The 15,292-nt window shown below is 59.0% G+C and overlaps 1 protein-coding gene across 8 annotated transcripts in view; it reads right to left on the reverse strand.

The window, feature by feature from the left end:
• Window positions 1-15,292, reverse strand: part of LOC117645120 (cAMP-specific 3',5'-cyclic phosphodiesterase) — a 287,146-nt gene that overhangs the window by 126,896 nt on the left and 144,958 nt on the right. Inside the window, exon 1 of one of the 8 annotated variants that reach the window (XM_034385050.1) lies at window positions 4,215-4,447. The exons of the other annotated variants lie outside the window; for them this stretch is intronic. Coding sequence (XP_034240941.1) covers window positions 4,215-4,297 — 83 coding nt within the window. The 5' untranslated portion in view covers window positions 4,298-4,447. Of the gene's footprint in view, window positions 1-4,214; window positions 4,448-15,292 lie in introns of those variants that run through there. 8 annotated transcript variants of the gene reach the window in all.

The following is a 15,292-nucleotide window of genomic DNA, read 5'->3' on the forward strand; positions in this document are numbered from 1 at the left end:
GCCCTCGGCCAGGCTTTGCAAGTCTCCCAATCCGAGACGTCGCAGCGACGCCGGCGCTTCAAGCGGCAAGCCCCGGAACCACGGCGCGGCAGCGCGTCAACCAAAGAAGGAAATCCTCCCCGGATCCTGCGGCCTAGTCTCCGAGAGCCCTGTGCCGGCTGCCTGCCTGGCTGCCTGCTTGCCTGGCTGCCTGCCTGGCTGCCTGACTGCCTGGCCGCCTGGCTCTAGCAGTGTGGGACACCGCGGGATTCCAGCGTAACTCCAGGGATCACCCATCCAGAGGCGGAGGCGGAGGCGGAGGGAGGTGTGGGGAGCGGTGAAGAGAGAGAGAGAGAGAGAGAGAGAGAGAGAGAGAGAGAGAGAGAGAGAGAGAGAGAGAGAGAGAGAGAGAGAGAGAGAGAGAGAGAGAGGGGCAGGGGGTGGGCGCACCGAGGATTGCATGGAGATAAGAAAAAAAAGGGAGGCAGAGGGAAAGGGTGAAGGGAGTGGCGGTGCGGGGCGGTTCAGATAAGTGGTGACGAAAGAGCGGCCAACGGGATGAGGGGCGGTGAGGCTGTGGGGCTGGATGGCGGAGATACGCAGCAGGTAGGAAGTGCAAGGGCGGGCCGGATGACGTCACAACGGGGCCTGGCTGCCGCGCCGAGTCGAGGAGAGCTTCGATTGCACGGCCTTGTCTGTCGAGGGGCGCATAAAAGTCATCCCGAGACAGACCGAGAGGCGCGGGCTGCGAAACTTGCCAAGGACGAACTTTCTAGTCCGGGGCTACGCAGCACCCACGGCGCAGGTTGCGTTTCGCAAAAGTTTTTTAGCAGATGATACGTTCACGTATCAGCGTGCTTGTACTCTCGTGCAGAGAGTACCGAGTTTCCGGCTAGCCAGGCAGCAGTAGCCTCGTTTGCCTGACTAGCAAGCCTAGAAGAGGCCGAGCGCCTCGCTGGCAAGGCAGCGGCTGGCTGGCCTGCCTAGAAGATTATGAGCGGAGGGCCCGCAGTCTGCCGCGCCGCGCCGTCGCGCGCCGCACCATGAATCGGGGCGCCTGCGGGGGCTCGGGTTGCGCGCGCGGCGTATAACTTCGACACCCAGTTATCTAGTACTCATGAAGTGCGTCCCTCGCGTTGCGCGTCGTCACGAGACGCTGCTAGCACGCATCGCGTAGCTGCCCCCCTCGCCCATTCCCTTGCCGAGACGCCACGTCCCACCGCGCCCCGCCACACCCCGCAGCAGTCTACACACACACGCACTTGAGCCTTGAGTGCGTAGAACGCATGGTGCAGCGCCCCCCGAACCCCTGCCCCTCTCGAGAAGCGGCGCGTCGGCAGTCGGCAGTGTGCGCCACTCTTGCTTATCTATCTTGAGGTCGGGTTCGGGTGGCGCGCCGGCCGCCCGGCCCCGCTTGGAGATGTGGCTGACACGCCGCGTGCCGCAAGGCGCCTTGCCCTAGTACCGAACACAACTTTTACGGGTATTGAGTATTTATGTGCTTAGCCACCAAATTGTGCATCCTCGCGTTGAAACAACGAAAATGATACCCAACACAAGTGGTATCGGACATATGAGTGTCCCACCGTCATTGCGAACATGTTTAACACAAAACAATGGCACGTTAGGATATTCAAAAGTTATACTAAAATCGACATTTTTATGAATTACCATGTGTAAGAAATTTGTCAAAAAAAGAGTTCCGAGTGTTTACTCTTTGAATGAAATTGACAAAATGTCACATTCATACATTTCAATAAACATTCTCATAAGTATCATCTGCTTTCACGTTAGCGTTAGCGTTAACGTTTTTTTTTTTTTGTCAAAAAGGTTTACATTTTTATTGCTTTATTAATCTGTTTTGGATCTTATCACGGGATAAGTAATGCCTATGATTCCTAGATTGATCCTGGAAAATATAACCCCTTTCCCCAGGATGGTCTAGGAATCCCAGACATAGATTTAACCGTGTTACATTTTTGTAAAAAAATTAAATTTTTTTGACTTTTTAAAACAATTTTTGTCACAGTATGAACATAATAAAACTAGTTTTATTATTATTTTTCCAGTGGCTGGTAGCGAAGACGTGAGTCAGCGTTCCGATCCGCAAATAGTCGCACTTAGTCGCCCCAGATGGCAGCGCCGGGCAGGCAGTGCGGCGATGGCACAATTTGCAGAGGGAAAACTTGAGCGCGTCGGCCTTTATGAAAAGGGTGACAGTCGGACACTTTCGCGGGGGGCTGGTCCTCCCCGCGGCCTCCCCACTGTGAAAATCTTGCTCGTCACTCGGTGACAACTTCAAGGCTCGTTTTCCTTACAGGAAAATGTCAACAAGTTGATGACGTTGTTGTCACTCCCATGGAATATAAGCGTGAGAGGTCTGATAAAAAATTGTGTCAGTTTATGATGAAACCGTCCTCAAGATCTGACGACAAATTTTCACAGTGCTGCTGAGCATCCTTTTCCTTCCTGCGAGAATCGCTTCACTAGGTCCGGCTCTCCTTCCAGCCCTTGCCTCCAGCCCGGCTGCTAATGGCAGGGCTGTTGCAGTGGCGTGGTTCGAATCGCAGTGCTTCCACTCCAGACGGGCCGGGTTTGTCCAGACAAAAGAGAATTAGCAATTTGTTTCAGCGAGATTATCTCCGCAGTTTGCGGCACGCTGAAGGAGCTCCACAGTCGGTCAATGGGACTCGAACCGCACGTGTGACCCCACCAATGGATTCCTCGTTCGGAGAGCAATCCATTGGTGGGGTCACACGTTCGGTTTGAGCCCCATTTACCGAGTCCGGAGCTCCTAACGCGTTCGGGATTTTAACCGCCTGCCGGTCCTCTGGCCCACTGCGCCGCTCTGCCTGGCTTCACCTGCCTCGCCCGGAGGTGTCCCCCCACTGGCGGTCCCTGGGCCGCCCCTGCCGCGGCCCACGGGAGGCCGAGAGTGCCCCGCCGAGACCCAGCCAGCAAGCCACGCAGCTAATCATACCAATTCGGGCTGCACCGGCTGGCGGGCCCCTCTTCGATTTCTCGATGACTATGACGCGATAACGGCCATAAAGGCTTTGACGCACGCGGGGCCGCGGGGCTCTCCAATGAATGAGAGCGCCGCGCGCAGTAGCGGGCGTGTGTTTTACGCGCGTGGATTACGCGATTAGCCCGCCACACTGCTAACGGCGGCCGAAGGCATTCGCGTCGCTTCGCGGAGGTTGCAGCTACGTACTTTCTTGAGAAGCTCACTAGGAATGAACTTCCTCACAGCTGCTAAGAACTTTGTTTGAATTAAGAGCATTCAGAATCATTCGTGTAAGATTTAAGCAGTGTGTCCGACATGTATTGGTTTCATTTTTTTTAAATTTTGAAGCCGTTGCAGTTTTGTAGACGTAGTCGGTAGTGCTACGGTACAGCGCTCCATTCGACCGTGGAAACGAACTGAGCGAAACACGCAGGGCCTATGCACGCTCTGCAGCCTGCACTCCAACTCGGAGCGGCAGTGCACGCTGCCTGCGCGCGCACGCCAAAATTGTCATACTTGACTGCGTGCTGCGCGCTGCGCTCGGCGCGTTCTACAAGGACGAGTGTCGTCCGCTGTAGACTGAGAGTCGTCGCTCTGTCTCTCTCGCACTCGCAGGGCTTCCCGTGTGGGTGCGAGAGAGACAGACTCTCGGAATGAGTCCGCTGCTCGCGCGGCTTGGGCTTCGCCGGGCTTCGCTTGGCGACGCGGCGCGTCGAGCCCAGCCGGCGGATGGGAAATGTAGTGGCCAGAAAAACAGCCTGGGAATGTTTTGGTGGCCAGCCAACAGCCAGTTGGGCCAAGGCGGCCAAGACACTGCGACCCCGGCCGGGCCGGCCGGACCGACGCGGGCCGCGCGAAAACATTATCCGCCGCATACTTGGCAATTACGGTGGCGCGGATCGCGCGCGTGACTAGTCGACTCTCGAACCGGGGAAGTTCGAGGTATCGTCGGGCCTCCCCGAGGTCATGTCACTGCACCGTCAAAAAATGTTAGTGGGATTGACTGCAATTGAGGTGCACCGGTAGTAAGGGATCTCTAGTGCGTTCGACATGACTTTAAGTGGCTTTACAGGGTGCGTTCCTGGCTGGGAGTGAATATCCGTGTTCCCGCCTCGTTGGCGACCTCTTCGGCGGCGCTGGCTTTGGCTGCCTTTGGCGCTGCCTTTCGGCCGCGCGCTGCGCGTGGCGGCTCGGCGGCACGGCGGCAACACAAATAGAACATACTCACACTGAGAAGACGGACTCGCTGCGCGGCAGCACCAGTCTGGGCAGCACGACGGCGGGCTTCCTCCGCGTCTTGAGCGACGACATGAAGACCGAGGACGACGAGGAGCTCGAGAGGTGCAGCACCTCGGGCGAGTGCGGCGAGAGAATGGTGAGGCGGCGGTCGCCGGGCGAGAGGAAGGAGGGCGGCGGCAGGGACAGGTGCTGGGGCACCGTGGTGCGCCGCTCGCCCACCGAGCCCACCGCGCCCGCGAACAGTCCGCGACGCCGCTCGGCCGCGCTCAGAGCGGACTCCTCGGACAGGCCCTCGGGGAGCACCTCGCCGGACACGGCGCGCCGGAGGTGGCGCTCCAGGCTCTCCAGGCTGCGCGCCTCCACGGAGGAGGCCACGACGCGGCGCAGGTCGCGCTCCGAGGCCGGCTGGTACGCGCGGCGACCGGGCGCGGCGCCCGCCGACGACGTCCTCAGCGACTCCATGCTGCGGCTGCCGCCGCCCACCGCCACGTCGGCCGTCAGCCACTGCCGGCCCTCCCGGCCCGCGGGGGACACGGCGCGGTGGTGCTGCTGGTGCTCGACGTGCAGCACCTCCTCGGAGAGCTCGTCCTCCTCCTCCAGGCTGAAGGCCAGCCGGTCGCTCTCCGTGTCCTCGCTGCTGCGCGGCGTCAGCGACGACGTCAGCGACGCCTGGCTGCAGTGCTGCGTGGACGACGCCGAGCTCTGCCGCACCGTGGTGGTCATGGTGACGGCCTCGCCGGGCGAGGACTGTGACGGCAGCCGGTAGCGCGTCTCCTCGCCGCTGCCCTCGTCCGCGATGACCGTCTCCGCGTCGGACGCGTCCTCGGACACCTGGTGCTGCATGACGGTGCGCTGCACCACCTGCTGCTGCTGCGACTGCTGCAGCGTGCGCGTCAGCAGGCTGTGTCCGAACAGCGGGCTGCGGTTGCCCTTCATGGAGCTGAGCAGCGCGGACCGCGGCGGCGCCGTCCGCTGGGCCTCGTCCTCGCCGAACGTGGACTGCGCCAGCTGCTTGATGCCCGTCGAGCTGAAGCTGGCCGTCGTGCTGCTGAACGAGCTGAAGGACTGCTCCATGCGCGTCGTGGAGGAGCACGTCGAGGACGTCGTGGTGGTGCTGCTGGCCCCGGGGCCGGCACCCGCCGGGGCCCCGGCCATGGTCACCTCCCCTTCTTCCTCCATGCCAGCGGCTATCAAGAAACTGTCATGGCGGGCCGCTGCGGCGGGGGCGGCGCGCGGCGAGGCGGGGCGGGGTCAGCAGCGCGTCGGCGGCATGGGGGCTCTGCGCGCTCTGCGGGGAGAGGACCGGGTTAGTGGCGCCTCCTGGTGGCCGAGGGTGGAGACGACACGTGCGAACGGGGGGAGGAGTCAGGTGCGGAAGCAGCATTTTAAAGGACGCACAGTGGGCCAGAAGACCGGTGGAGGCGGTAAAAATTCTAGACGAGTTTTAAGCTCCAGAGTCCCAAAGAGAAAAATTCCACATTTTCCGGCAGAAAATATCGACGCCTCACACGAGACCAGAGGCCGAAAAAAAGCCTTCTGTCGTTTTGCGTCGTTTTGGCCGGGGCCCTTCGTGCCCTACTTGCACTGCGATCACGCGCGCGGCGACCGACCGTGCCGGCCGTCCCGGTACAGCGGCACAAGGGAGAGCGAAATGCAGAACGTGATCATGCATCATGCATCCGGGCGGGCGGACGGACGGTCTCGCAAAAGAAAACTCGAAAACACATTTTACGCGCCAGCTGCGCGTTTTCAGACTCGCTGTAGCGGTGCGCTGCGCTTTTCCTCGTTTTCACTACAGTGTCGAAACACACGCATCTCGGTCGCGCTGCCATTTCCGGTACAGTCTGCTCCTTTGACTGCGGGCTCATTCAACAGTGCTGTCGTCGCTCTTTGTCCTTCTCTCTCTCTCTCTCTCTCTCTCTCTCTCAGAATGGAATCAGCTGACCGTCCCTAGTTCAAACTGCGCTTGTCGCCAACTCAGTCCCCGCCGCGTCCCCACTTGTACAAGACCCGCCGCCTACACCGTGGCGCCGCAGCGCCGCAGTATGGCCGCAGCCGGGCAGACAATCCAACTTGGCGATGGCTCCATGTCTGCATTCCAGGTGCACCCAGCGTTTACGACTCGGCCCACCCACACCCCGCGGGCTGTTCGCAAACAGCGCTCTGTCTCTCTCGCACTCACGCGGCAAAGGGAGGAGGGAGAGAGAGAGAGAGAGAGAGAGAGAGAGAGAGAGAGAGAGAGAGAGAGAGAGAGAGAGACTGAGAGGCCTGCTGGCCGCTCACGCCCTGGGCAACAATTTCTGGTCCACCCCGAAGCGGCGTGCTCACCTGGCCGACAGCTAACTAGCTTCGGGCCTATGGACGCGGGGGAGGGAGGGTCTGTCTGTCTGTCTGCCTGCCCGCCGTGGTGGCTGGGTGGCGGCGCTGGCGGGTACCTCTGGCCAAGTCGGACAGGTCCTGCGGCGGGCAGCCAAGACAGACCCACACGTCAGACGCACGCAGTCACGACAAAGCGGCGGCAGAAATGTTGCCCGCGCGACGTTATCACGTGACGCCGCAAAACACTGCACCCACACAGTGGGCCAGAAGACCGGAGGAGGGGGACAAAATTCTAGACACGTTTTGAGCTCCAGAGTCTCCAAATGGGACGCGAACCGAACGTGTGACCCCACCAATGGATTGCTCTCCTCCGAACGAGGAATCCATTGGTAGGGTCACACGTTCGGTTCGAGGCCCATTTAGCGACTCTGGAGCTCGAAACGCGTCTAGAATTCTGGCCGTCCCCGCCGGTCTTCTGGCCCACTGTGTGCGCGAAAGGATTTTGCAGACTTCCGGGCAGTCCTCCGGAGCCGAACGCATCGCGCGCACACTTTACCGAGGCAGTAAAACTAGCGCACTCCGTTACTCCGTTATGCCCCGGACGCCCTTTTTACACCCTGGGACGGCCCCGGGGACGCCCTGGGCCCCAGGGCCTGGGGGACGGGGCGCCTGGAGCCTGGCCTGGAGGCCTGGAGGCTCGCTGCACTGTCTGGCTCCCCCCTCCCCCTTCCCCTCGCACCCCCGCAGGTCGATATAGGCCGGCTGGTTGGCCCAGGTCACTGCAGGGCTATGCGGTGGTGGTCGCATAAGCCGTCATCAAATTCATCGTCATGTTGAACAAGGCCATTCAGAGAGTCGCCGGTGAAATAATATAAATAAACAGAGCCGCGTGCTTTTCAACCTCAATTTCTATGGCGCAATTCCGCGCGCGCGCTCCATTCAACGCATTTCCCGCTTCTCACCAATTCCCTTTGATTGCCGACATTTTTATTTTTCATTATAGTTTCGCAAGGAACTTTGCTTCGGCACACGTTTTTTTCCGCGTTGCTTGCTGTCTGTGTATCCGCGTTTCTGTGTGTCCATCCGGTCCGTCCGTCCGTGCGCTCAGAGGGACTGACTGCCCTGTTGCTGTTGGACGCAACAAGGTCCACTCGGCCATGCAAAGAGACGTCCTTCTTTCCCTTCCCTTCGCTCTGCTTGGCGGCCGCGAGCCGAGAGCCCCGCAGCCTTTTATGTTCCAGACGTCGTTCTGGAGCGGCCGGCCTGCCGACGGTCTGCCGACGGTCTGCCGATCGAACCGACGGCAAAGGAAAATTCAGCAGAATTGTGGAACCCCCGCGCTGCTTTCGCTCAGCGCGGCCCACCCTCTTTTGTTAATTCCCGCCTGTCGTTTTGTTTAACACGAAAAAAAAGGTGAATGCTTCGAATTTCCCATGAATAAGTAAAGTGGCACGGGAGCCGCCGGTGCTTCCCTCAGGAGAGGTGGGCTTTGAGCGCCAAGGTGGCCATGCATGAGGCGGGGGAATACGAATGAGGTCAGTAGAACTGGGAGAGAGAGAGACAGAGAGCGAGAGGGGGAAAGAGCCTCTTTGAACAAAGGATATGCACTCCATGATCGTCGTGAGATGTGATCTGTGTTCTAGTCCCAGTTTACAGGCATCTCTGCTCGCCGTGTGTGTGCGAGAGAGAAAGAGGAAGAGAGAGGGGAGGGGATGTAATTCGCGCGGGCTTCGCGGTGTGTTCCCGTCACCGGGACGGCAGGTGCAAAAGAAGGAGTGGAAGAGGTGGGGGTCTGGATTTATCGGAAGGTTATTGCGCCCAGAGCTCCGCGCTGATGGGAACGTGCTGTGGGAGGGTGAGAGAGAGAGAGAGAGAGAGAGAGAGAGAGAGAGAGAGAGAGAGAGAGAGAGAGAGAGAGAGAGAGAGAGAGAGAGAGAGAGCGAGCATTATTCGACGGGGCAGCAAGGGACAGGCGCGAGGGAAAATTGCGTTACAGGTAGTTGTTGACCCCCCCTGACTTTCACCAACGCGCTGTACGGCCATACATCGGGCTAATTAACGTCCCTCGGCATTAGGAAAAAAACGAAAATCTGAGCTAAAAACAAAAATAATCTGCTCGTTGGACGAAAAACGAAGAGCCACGCAATATGCTTCGATGGAATCGAAAAGGTACAGGCAATCTGGCAGGGACGCGGTGAGGTTGAGCTGGATTTGGGGATTGGGGACACTGTCGCGAGTAAAAAGAACACTGCAAAAGCGTGCAGTTGAAAAGGGGTTGACATTTTGGATTTTGTTGCGTTTACGAACACTGCCGGCTTGACACTAGTCCCTTGCAGTAAAGTAAATATTAAAAGTACTTCTTTAATTATTGGGCACTTTTGGTTGCGACACCTGCGCTTATCGCGGTTGCACGGGCGAGTGCAGCAAGTGCGTGACCTTGCCGGATCTGGGCCGCGGCCCGCCGGTGTGGGCCGCCGGTTCGGCAGAGGCGAGACAATAGAGGCAGTGGCGTTTGCCAGCGACAGACAGGACCGGCCCTAATCTATTTAAAGCACCCCATCCCCGCAGATCAATACGCTTCGGGCCAGAGAGTGCTGCGCGAAGCGAGGCGCTCTGAACGAAGCGCTCTGAACGAAGCGCTCTGTACGAAGCGCTCTGAACGAAGCGCTCTGTACGAAGCGCTCTGAACGAAGTGCTCTGAGCGGAGCGCTCTGGGCGGAGCGCTAGCCGGCGTTCTGCAGTGCTGCGGCGCTGCGGTGCTGCGGTGTGTCGAGGTGTCTGTACGGTCATTCCATCGGCCGGCCACAGCCCTCTTATTGGATTCGCTGGCGACCCGGCAAAAGATAAAATGAAAACGAAAATTCACTGGCGGAGCTCACGGTACCAGCAGGGCAGAGGGAAAGTCTCTGTCCTCGACAAGACATTCCTCGTAAAAAATAAACTCCACCGCTGTTCACACACAAAAAATATTTAAAATTTTAATAATTTGAATAAAAATTAGATAATTTTTCGCAGTGTACGCACATGCAGTGGGCACGTGGGGGCGGCGCGGCGGCTCTCCCTACACACGCTCAACTCACTAGATTTGTTTTGCATGCCAAACGCGAGCCGCCGTAATGATGGGACGCGTTTTGCATGTCACTGCATCCGACCTGCATCCGTCCGTCCGTCCGTCTGTCCGTCTGCCTGTCCGTCTGTCTGTCTGTCTGTCTGTCTGAACGTCCATCTGTCTGTCTGTCTGTCTGTCTGTCTGTCTGTCTGTCTGTCTGTCTGTCTGTCTGAACGTCCATCTGTCTGTCTGTGTGTCTGACCGTCCAACCGAAGTCTCGTTCGTCGCTCTCGTCAACACAAAGTGTAAGTATGCGGCTCGGCTGGTAATCCAGCACACTGATAAAACCGTCATTGTGTTTGCGCAGTGGTGGTCGGACAGGTGCGTCTCGCGGCGACACACTGCGAGGGGCGTGGCCTGGCACGGCCTGGCACCGCCTGGCACGGTGCGGCTCTTCGGGAAACAAAACCGGTTTCACCTCGTTACCGAATTCGCACCCCGAGCTCAACTCTTCCGGCTACTAAACTCCGAATAACCCCACCGCGCCGAAACAAAACACAAACAAAAAGTCGACTGCAAACGTGACTAAAAAGTACAAAAAAGTACACAGTGCGAGGTCGGTAATTGTATTTTAAGCCCGCGCGGGCACCGCCAGGGCACCGCCCGGGGAGCATTGGGGCTGCGTTTGGGGCGGCGGGCCGCCTCACAGTGGACCAGAAGACCGGTGGAGGCGGCCAGAACTCTAGACGCGTTTTGAGCTCCAGAGTCGCTGAATGAGACTCGAACCGAACGTGTGACCCCACCAATGGATTGCTCTCCGAACAAGGAATCCATTGGTGGGGTCACACGTTACGCGAGAGAGACGGTGACGAAAACGACTCTCGGAATCAGTGTGCTGGTTGTGCGGGGTGCGCCCCCCGGACGGCATCCCCACGCCCCCCGGACTGGCGCGGCCGGCACGGGGTCCACACCCGAACGGCGTTTGGCGTGGGGTGTGCCAGTGTACCCGCGTAATTAGCCCAGCCATCACTCCGCCGTTGTGCCAAAGCGCAGTGCGACGACCCACCTCACTGTAGCAATTAAAAGGGGGCGGGGGGCACCCCACCGTAAAACTTTGGACGAGACAAGCCGCAAGTCGCTATACCGGGAGCAATCTTGGGGGAGGCTGGCAAGCCCAATACAGTGCGCCCACCCGCGGCTGTGCTACACCATAAACCGTAAACTGGGTAAAACCCCGCGCCCTCTCGAAGAAAGAGAGGCGGAAACCACGGTGGCGGGTTCGCGGCCCGCCAAAGGTGTGACATCGGCTTGCTTATTGCGTCTCGAGCGGAAAAACCGCACGCGGGGAAACGAACCGGCGACTGTCGCTGACACTGTTGGTTCGGCGCGAATCGAAGCCGAGTGAATGCGAAGCGGGACGAGGACCGCAGCTGCTTACGGCGTCCCCGCAAGCCGCGGCTGCAGACGCCGTGCGAGGCCCACCCACGTCCACCCACGCGGCTACACTGGAGAGAACCGCGGAAAGTGGGAAACAGTGCACGTCGAAAACGGCTCACGGTTTTCGCAGGATCTCCGCGAAATTCACCAACTATGTGGAATGTCTGGCAAGAAAATAGTTCTGACCGTGTGTTGCACTGTGTGTACCGAGTCACCCTCCATTAGGAATTCCGAGAACGTTGGCCAGCGCGACGGAAGAATGCGATCGGACGTTACAGGAGCCTGCGTCACAGACCGTCACAGACCGTCACAGACCGTCACGGCCGGCCTCGAGGGGAGCCTCGCTAGGAAGAGGCCGCCGTTTCGTCAAATATTAAGCCAGCTCGCGAAGGCACATCCGGAAGATGGGAGCCGCGCTGTAGGCTGGTTCCGAAAACCGTTTTCGTCGCTCTGTCTCTCTTCCTCCTATACTGGATGCTCTGTGAGTGCGAGAGAGACAGAGCGACGAAAACGACTCTCGGAATCCGTCTGCTGCCCCGCTCAGAAGATAAGGCGAAGCAGAGCAACTCGGTATCGCTATTATTGACCGAGGGCGCCCGCAAGGGGGACGACACGACACGGCCGGGCCGCCTCGGGAACAATTCATGAACGGTCCGGCTTTTTGCAGTGGCCTGCTAGGTAGGCGCCGAGCAGCGCCCCGCTAAACAGAGGCGCTCAAAGCATCATTAGAACGTACACTGAAACTAGCCTCTGCACTGCAACGGGCCGCGATTCGAAAGAAAAGAGGGACTTGTTCGGCCGGGGTCGGAGCATGAATGCCCGTCCGATGGTGGAAGCGGAGAGCTCGCTTTCAGTCCCAGCAACCCACTTCAATCATGTGAGCTACCTTCTCCCTCTCTACATTCCCGGCAAAACCTTCCCAATCCGTTTTTCTTTCTCTTCATGTCGAAGCACCGACTAGTACGGAGTCAACACAACCGGGGACAGAGCCACCGCGCAGTGGGCCAGAGGACCCGAGGAGCCGGCCAAAACAGGACTTGAACTGAACGTGCGACCCCACCTCCCTAGACTCCGACGAAGTCCCGGCCCATAGGCCCCGATACGACCCCGACCCGGCCCCGACCCGGCCCCGACCCGGCCCCGACCCGGCCGAGACCCGGCCCAGACCCGGCAAAGACCCGGCCCAGACCCGGCCGAGGGGCCGGGCCGGCCGACACCCGGTCACCCTATAGGGACCCGGCAAAGCCTTGGCCAAGCCCCGGCACAGTCCACCCGAGTCCGGCCAAGTCCGGCCACGGTGCAAGAGTGCGCCACCCGAAGAGTGGTCTACCTACACCGTAAGTCCGGTGGAACCCGCCACAGTCCGGACTCACGGTGTAGGGAGACCACTCTTCGGGTGGCGCACTCTTGCACCGTGGCCGGACTTGGCCGGACTCGGGTGGACTGTGCCGGGGCTTGGCCAAGGCTTTGCCGGGTCCCTATAGGGTGACCGGGTGTCGGCCGGCCCGGCCCCTCGGCCGGGTCTGGGCCGGGTCTTTGCCGGGTCTGGGCCGGGTCTCGGCCGGGTCGGGGCCGGGTCTCGGCCGGGTCGGGGCCGGGTCGGGGTCGTATCGGGGCCTATGGGCCGGGACTTCGTCGGAGTCTAGGGCTACGGATTCCTCGTTCGGAGAGCAATCCATTGGTGGGGTCACACGTTCGGTTCGAGTTCCATTTAGCGACTCTGGAGCTCGAAACGCGTCTAGAATTTGGACCGCCTCCACCGGTCTTCTGGGCCACTGTGGGCTGACAGACCTGCGAAGGAAAACGGCAGCGTTCGGCAGCCTTGCTTCTGAATGCCCCAATCAAGAAACCTGAAACTGTCGCGTCTGGCGCCCTTCGCAACCACCCAGCTTCCCTCACAAAAAGACGCCTTTGGGGTACCGGTTCGAAAAACACAGCCTGCCCCCTTTTTGTCAAACGATAATAGATTGTCACACTTTGCCTTTCGACAGCCTTCTGAAACACGCAGTTCCCAAGGACGTCCGCGCTGGGGCAGCCACCTTGAGGCACTAGCATAATGGCCCAAGTGACTGGTCCCGCATGGTCCACACACACACACACACACACACACACACACACACACACACACACACACACACACACACACACACACACACACACACACACGTACGCCACTGGGCCCTGGGGGAGGAGGGTAGCGCCGCTGGTCAGCAGGTAAGCTACTGGGGCTCCCTCTGAAACAACACACGAACACACTCACACCCACACGTACGCAGAGGGGGGGGGGGTCAACAGTCGCTGGCGGGCTGTGTGCAGAGCTCCCAGCGTAGGTCCGTGCCGTCCCTCCACGCCCCACTGAGCGCCGCGACAGTCGCGACACCCCTCAGAGGGCCCCTCAGAGGGCCCCCCAAAGCTACAGCGGCGGCCAGAGGAACCCCGAGGCTCATTTTGGCCCGTTTGGCTTGTAAGGCACAAAGCAGCAACACAGCTCCGGGCCCGCATTGGGGTGCGAGAGAGAGGAGGGGCAGGGAGAAGAGAGAAGGAAGGTGGGAAGAAAGGGATAGAGACTGCTTAGAGCGGGTATTGTGTTCACACACACACACACAGCGTGTGTGGGGCGCCATGCACCACGCCCCCACGATCGTTACGCCGTAATATAAGCGCTTCCGTTTAGCTCGGCCGACCCAAATTAGAGATTATATAGAGGCGCACTTCCACTGTAAAAACGGTCTGGACAAAAAGCCGTCTCCACCGGTCTTCTGGCCCACTGTGCGGCGGGCTGCCAGGTGAGCCGTGGAAGTGCCTGCCCGCACCGCCGGGCGGCTGGCTGCCGCTGGCTGCGTTCGGGGCCGATCCGATATCACGGTTTTTCGGGAAACACGACTCCCTGCCTCGGCGCGCGCAGCGAGGGAAAACAAAAGAAAAATGGCGCGAAAATGGCGGGGTTCCGTTTCTCCGGTCTTGGCGAGCCGCAGATTAGTTTCCGCCACATCAAAAAGGCGAAAAGTGTTTTTATTTTCGCCGGCAGAGATTGTCGGAAGGAGAGAGAGAGAGAGAGAGCAGCGCGCGACTGGCTGAAGTACTTTCTGGAAAATAGACCTCATTCTTTCAGAGATGAAATTTTGTCAGGTCGGTGCACTGTGCAGCTCCCTTGTGTGAGAGCCGCCTCCACTGCACTCAAATGTCCATTATGGACGGACCGGTTTTCGCTGCGTCTATATATTTTTCCAGTGCACCAGACGAGAGCTGTAGGGTCAAGAAATAATCTCAGCGCCGCCAGAGAGCTCTCTGTTTTCGCATCAACTTCTGCCATGCACCAGCTCCCGCCACAGCTGCAGCAACTCTTCCTCTCTCTTTTCCTCACCCAGCAAACGACAAATAGCCGTGCAATCTCACGCGGCAAAATCGGTTCCCGGTTTTCCCACGAAGCCTGAGTCATACTGCGACTGCAATCATTGTTTATGCAACCATGGATCTTGCGACACGTACGTCCATGCTTGTTTACAATCACACGGCTGCTTGAACTTCTTTAACGAACAAGGCACTCCCAAAACAGTAATTATTATTAACATTAATATTTTTTGCCCGTCTGTTGTTGCCGCTTTTCGCCAGTGTGTTGCGTGATGCAATGTCGGGCCTGCGAGGCGGAAACTAAACTTTTTCAAAGTTGGTGCGCGAGAGCGCTGCTGCTGCGGCGGGGTCGCTCCCCGGCTACTTCTTTCCGGCGCTGCTAAGCACTCCCCCCCCCCCTCTCTCTCTCTCTCTCTCTCACACACACTCTCTCTCTCTCTGTTGACACGGCAGGCAATCTAAATTAGCCGCAGCCAATGTCTCGGTCTCACTTTCGCCCACCCGTTCCGGGCGGGCCACCCAATCAAGGCGGGGGTGCGACAGTAGTGCGCTCATTAAAGAAGTCCGCCTCTCTCTCTGTCTCTCTCTGTCTCTCTCTCTCTCTCTCTCTCTCTCTCTCTCTCTCTCTCTCTCTCTCTCTCTCTCTCTCTCTCTCTCTCTCTCCACCCCGTTCTTTATCGCGGATGGGTGCAAGCTGCGGGGAAAGCCTTTCACGCGAACGCATGACATTGCCATCACTTTGTGGAAGAGATTAATGCGGATAACCAGGAAGAGAGAGAGAGAGAGAGAGAGAGAGAGAGAGAGAGAGAGAGAGAGAGAGAGAGAGAGAGAGAGAGAGAGAGTAGGGGGTGAGTGTTATTGGTCGGCCGGCGCTGAAGCCCAATTCCGAACGGGGTTCTAATTGTGCACCT

The sequence above is a fragment of the Thrips palmi genome, unplaced genomic scaffold, assembly GCF_012932325.1.
Source record: "Thrips palmi isolate BJ-2018 unplaced genomic scaffold, TpBJ-2018v1 HiC_scaffold_18, whole genome shotgun sequence".
Classification (NCBI taxonomy): Eukaryota; Metazoa; Arthropoda; class Insecta; order Thysanoptera; family Thripidae; genus Thrips; species Thrips palmi.